Here is a 6,365-nt window from a genome sequence, read left to right as displayed (position 1 = left end):
GCTAGGTTTCAAAGCAATTATTGAAAGCTAGTTTAGAAAATAGGTTTGAAAGCTGGTTTTGAAAACTGGTTTTGAAAGTGAGTTTGGAAAGTTAGTTAACAGACAGACAGACAGACAGACAGACAGACAGACAGACAGTTTGCGGTTCAGCAAAAGGCTGAGACGTGGAGTGGTTGTCTCAGGACACGTCGGGTTCACCTTCGTTGATGATCTGTTTGGCGGCGATGGCGGAAGAGAGATGGATGGGCTCCATGAAGATGCTCTCCGCATCGGAGCCCGAGATCATGGAGAACCGGGAGTCTGAGACCGTGGAGAAACTAGAGAGACCGGGGGAGAGAGAGAGAGAGAGAGAGAGAGAGAGAGAGAGAGAGAGAGAGAGAGAGAGAGAGAGACAGAGAGAGACAGAGAGAGAGAGAGAGAGAGAGAGAGAGAGACAGAGAGAGAGAGAGACAGAGAGAGAGAGAGAGAGAGAGTGAGAGAGAGAGAGAGAGAGAGAGAGAGAGAGAGTGAGAGAGAGAGAGAGAGAGAGAGAGAGAGAGAGAGAGAGAGAGAGAGAGAGAGAGAGAGAGAGAGAGAGACAGAGAGAGAGAGAGACAGAGAGAGAGAGAGAGAGAGAGTTATGATAGTTATGTTAGTTATGTTAGTTATATGCAGACACAAAAGCAGACTAAAATTACGTCTTGCCCCATTTTTTCATAACGTCTCTCAAAAGTGTCTGCACAAATATAGAGTTGTGTGTGTGTGTGTGTTTATTAGTGTGTGTGTGTGTTGGTGTGTACGTGTACGTGTACGTGTATGTGTGTGTGTGTGTGTGTGTGTGTGTGTGTGTGTGTGTGTGTGTGTGTGTGTATGTGTGTGACGTGTGTGTGTGTGTGTGTGACGTGTGTGTGTGTGTGTGATTGTCAATAAAGCTCTGTGAATCTTGAATGAGACGAAAGATAAAGAGAGAGAGAGACAGATACACAAATAGCGAGATACACAGACAGACAGACAGACAGACAGACAGACGGATAGATAGGTTAGTAGACAAACAGACAGACAGTCAGACAGCAAGATATAAGTAAATAGACAGACAGACAGACAGACAGCCAGACAGGTTAACAGACAGACAGACAGACAGACAGACGGTGGGGTTAACAGAGAGACAGACAGACAGGTTAACAGACAGACAGACAGCGAGTTTAATAGACAGACAGACAGACAGCTAGTTTAATAGACAGTCAGTCAGACAGACAGCTAGGTCAACAGATAGACCGACAGACAGCTAGGTCAACAGACAGACGGTTAGACAGAAAGACAGAAAGACAGACAGCTCCTACTTGCTGGGGGAGGGTGAGCGGAGATAGTGCGCCTGGACGTCCATGACGCCCCTGGCCCCGCCCCCGGCCCCGCCCCTGGCCCCGTCCTCTCCGTCTCCATCCGCGTCACATGACCGCCTGTCACCCTGGGCCCCGCTCTCGCTCTCTGACGCCATGGCAACCGCCGTGGGGCGATGTGCCTTGCCGAAGGGTCTGAAAAACACAGGAAGGTTCATAAATGATGGTTGTGGGGAATTATGAATTATGATTATGAAGCATGGGACTCTGTGTGTGTTGCCTTAGAGCTACCTGTCTGCCTGTCTGTCTGTCTGTCTGTCTGTCCGTCTGTCTGTCTGTCTGTCTGTCTGTCTGTCTGTCTGTCTGTCTGCCTGTCTGCCTATCTGTCCGTCTGTCTTTCTGTCTATTAACCTAGCTGTCTGTCTGGCTGTCTTCTGTCTATTAACCCAGCTGTCTATATGTCTGTCTCTCTGTCTGTCTGTCTATCCATATTAATATCTATGTATTTATCTATCTATGTATCTAGCTGTCTGTCTGTTTAACTATCTGTCTGTCCGTCTGTCTGTCTGTCTGTCTGTCTGTCTGTCTGTCTGTCTGTCTGTCTGACTATCTGTCTGTCTGTCTGTTTAACCATCTATCTGGCTGTCTATTAAACTACCACTCTGTATGTCTGTCTCTCTGTCTTTCTGTCTATCTATATTAAAGGTTGGGTATGGGATTTCCGAAACGCCAGCAGATTTTGAAAATACACAACTCAAATGGTCCTACCCCCTCTCCTTCAACGCTGACTGACTCCACCCATTCCAAGTACCTGGACGCGCATTCATGCACGAGCGCGAACACAGATGCGCGAGAGCGAGCCAGGCTAGCGTAGGTTTTCGTTAAACAACATGGCAACATTAAAAAAAACAACATGGGGATGGTGGCGTCTTGTCTGCCATGGAAATTGTAGAATCTAGCTGTCTGTCTGTCTGTCTGTCTGTCTGTCTGTCTGTCTGTCTGTCTGTCTGTCTGTCTGTCTGTCTGTCTAATAACCTAGCTGTCTGTGAACCTACATATATATCTGTCCGTCTGTTGTTCTGTTCATCTGTCTATCTATTTATATATCTTAATATATATATGTATTTATCTATGTATCAAGTTGTCAGTCTGTCTGTCTGTTAACCTGTCCGTGTGTCTGTGGTGGGAATGTCTTTCAGTCTGTCTTTTATCTCTCTATCTATTTAAATATCTGTTGACTGTATATGAAGGGGTCTATATAATAGTGTTTCTCTTTCTACTGACAAATGGACTTATGGTGAGTCACTTTGGACAAAAGCGACTGCTAAACGCCCTGAATTGCATGATTGGTCAACGAGCAACAGGTTTGCAGCCTCCCCCAACGCTCAAATTTAATAAAGCTTGTCATGTGCCACGGCCTCCCCCTCCCCACCCCCCGCCATTGAAACCGCATTTTTTCAAGCTAGCATATGCTAACCTGCTAGCTTAGATATATGATAGTGGAACACACACTCTCAATGCTCAAACTCAGCATTGTCCACCGATGAAACCGACAAACTACTGGTTCTACTCTAGAGTAACACATGTGACACGTACTATGTGTGGTTATTATATCGAGTACGAAGAGATTATTTATCGGGAACCCCACACAAAGATTGTGTGATCGTGAAAAGAGGGATTCCGAGATGTTATTCAAAACTAAAAAAAAATCGAACAATATCAAAAATTCTACATAAAAAACACCTTTCACCAAGAGGTGAATTTGCGTGTGTTTTTAACAGAACTCGACTCAAAACATGAACTCTGAATATTAATAGCTTAACAAAATGGTGGTTGCAAGGCTGTGCATTCAAACGTAAGTTTGAAGAACACTTCTCCTCTTGCACCACTACATAGACCCTCATATATGATTTATTTCTGTATATTTTTGTGTTGTTTTACTTCTTGTTGTGCTGTCTTGTTCTGTGTGTAGGCCTACTCACAGATCTGTTAGCGACCTTGAGTGTGAGAAAGGCACTATCAAATAAACATCAATTTGAAAATAATTCTTGAAAATAATCATAAGTTCTTCATATCTACCCTTTCATTGACAGCAGCTAGCCAATGACAGAGCGTAGCATTGAGCTATGATGTGTTAATCTGTTGTAAAAGCGTTCAGGTTGCACTCAAAAACTTAGCGTTGCCAAATACTACCCAACTCTAAGTTATCACTGCCGTGCAATTTGTCTGACTTCACAAAGACATGTTTTCTCTGTCTTTTGTGAGCCAAGCTAACCCTATTAGCGTTGGCCAGCTGGAAAATTGGCAGTTTCAATAGCGGGATGGGCCATTGACACACACATGCAGGGAGCACACACACACACACACACACACACACACACACACACACACACACACACACACACACACACACACACACACACACACACACACACACGCACACACACACACACACACACACACACACAGCCACATAGAAACACACAAACACACACGCAGATGCGCACTCATAAGCACAAACACAAACACACACAAACACACAGAAACGCGCTATTACACACACACACGCACACACACACACACACACACACACACACACACACACACACACACACACACACACACACACACACACACACACACACACACACACAGAAATCCACACACCCTCAGAAACACACACATGACAAGCATGATGGCACAAGACAAGCTTTAATATAATTTGAGCATTTGAGCTTCAACAGTCACAAAACGAGAGGGAGAGAGAGAGAGAGAGTATGGCTGACAGAGACCAGTGTGTGAGTCAGTAGTGTGATATCAGGCTTTTTAAGCTAGGCTATAATTAGCCCGGGCAGCAGCTGCCGCTGACACACACACACACACACACACACACACACACACACACACACACACGAACACACACACACCTACACACAGCGCCACAAACACACACACACACAAAGCGACACTAACACACACACACACACACACACACACACACACACACACACACACAAACAGCGAGACTAACACACACACACACTCTGAAGGCCACACTACTTGAGTTTTTTCCTTCAACAAATGACAAAACCGAGGCGTAGAAGAAGACAGAAGAGATGTGATTTTCCCCACACACACATGAGCGCATACACGCGCATACAAGAGGACACACAGGAGAATAAACACACATAAACGCACACTTAAACACACAAGGGAGCACACAGACACACACACGCACAGACAAACAAACACAAAGTCAGAAACACACACACAGAAAGGAACCCACAAACACAGCCCCACACAAAAGAGCACACACACACACAGAACCCCACCCCTATGCACACCACACACGCATACACACAGAAACACACACATACACTCCGTTTCTTTAGACCCCTTACCTCAGTGTGTCGGGGGTCCTTCAGAGATCGGCTGCAGTCACCATAGTCGCCGTAGGCTCCACTGAATCCACTCACGACCTAAACTTAGCCCCCCTGGGGGGACTGCCACTAACCCCCCCAGCCCCCCCCCCCCCGCCCCTATCCCAGTACTTTCCAGAACCTCTCCCCAGCCCCCACCCCACTGTCAACACCCTCTGAGGTCTGGATCCCTCCCTCCAACCATGGACGCCCCCCCCCCACACACACACACACACACACACACATGACTTCACTGCTTGCTGGAGGGGTGTATGTGGGCGAGGGAGGGGAGTGGGGTGTGTGGGGGGACCCCCATGGTGACACAGCAGGTTTGAGGCCTGAGGCGTCCTCCCTCTCTCTCCCTCCCTCTCCCTCCCTCCCTCTCTCTCCCTCCCTCTCTCTCCCCCCCCCCCCGTCCCTCTCCCTGCCTCTCCCTCTCCCTCAAAATGAATAACATGATATAAATCAAATCAATACTAAACAAAAAAATATACTAAAAGCCATTCATCTTTGTAAGATAATCATTATTCAGTGTTCTTGCTACAGGTTATGTTACAAAACTAGTTTATAACAAAGCTGTTGTCAACTACATGGTTGGTTTGTCAAGTTGTCATGTTTTAATGGATCATTTAAAATGAACCTATAAATTAAGGGATTATACGAGCTTTAGAGAGCTAACCTTCCATAATACGTTCTCTCTCTCTCTCTCTCTCTCTCTCTCTCTCTCTCTCTCTCTCTCTCTCTCTCTCTCTCTCTCTCTCTCTCGGCCCTCACACTGCCTGTCGGGCCCCTGGGGGCCGGCCATTTTGACAGATTCCCATCTTCCTCCAGGAATCACCCCTCTGGTATAAATCATACTTTCGAATTGAAACACAAACACACACACACACACACACACACACACACACACACACACACACACACACACACACACACACACACACCTACAGACACACGGGAGCGCGCATACTGGTATAAATCACACTTTTGAATTGAATTAAATTGAACTTAATTCAATTTCGGCGCCTTATTTCTTATCAGTGGTCCGAGGGGGTGGGGGTCAAAAAATGAACACAACATGAAGGCAGGACTGATTCGATTCACAGACGTCTGTTGACTGTTTGCGTTGTCTTTTGGTTGCCATGGCGATGTCCTTTCTCTCCTCTCAGGCACCACATGATTCCTGCCATGAAAGTAATTCTCAGAAATATTGCCATACCGCAATGTGTGTGTGTGCATGTGTGTGTGTGTGTATGTCCATGTGTATGTGTACGTCACTGTGTGCGTGTGTACGTGTGAGTTTGTGTATGTACGTAAATTTGTATGCATGTATGTATGTGTGTGTGTGAATGTGTCCCTTCTCAAAGTCAAATTATAGACACAAATTATGGTTCCATTTCAATTTGCCATAATGGCTCGATAAGCATGCATTCATAATCTCAAGATATTTTCGAGATGGTAACTGCCCACAAATAGTACAAACACATGCATGTACAAACTGCCCATATGCACAGCATATATACGAGACCGGACGAATGGGGTTTTCAAGTCTCTGGTGATTCTCATCCCGTGTTTAGAACACACAGATTCAACACATCTGTACAAACATGTCAACTAACATGTGTATACA

The 6,365-nt window shown here is 45.9% G+C and overlaps 1 protein-coding gene across 1 annotated transcript in view; it reads right to left on the bottom strand.

Annotated features, from left to right (window-relative positions):
• Positions 1–4,827, bottom strand: part of dusp27 (dual specificity phosphatase 27) — a 14,507-nt gene extending 9,680 nt beyond the window's left edge. Inside the window, exons 1-3 of the mRNA XM_030359968.1 lie at positions 4,719–4,827; positions 1,320–1,513; positions 199–317 (exon numbers count right to left, since the gene is read on the bottom strand). Coding sequence (XP_030215828.1) covers positions 199–317; positions 1,320–1,474 — 274 coding nt within the window. The 5' untranslated portion in view covers positions 1,475–1,513; positions 4,719–4,827. The remainder of the gene's footprint in view (positions 1–198; positions 318–1,319; positions 1,514–4,718) is intronic.
• Positions 4,828–6,365: the final 1,538 nt, after the last annotated feature.

This window comes from Gadus morhua, chromosome 7 (genome assembly GCF_902167405.1).
Source record: "Gadus morhua chromosome 7, gadMor3.0, whole genome shotgun sequence".
In the NCBI taxonomy this organism is placed as follows: Eukaryota; Metazoa; Chordata; class Actinopteri; order Gadiformes; family Gadidae; genus Gadus; species Gadus morhua.
Note: the sequence above shows the minus strand (reverse complement) of the source record. Positions and strands in the feature narration are given on the sequence as shown.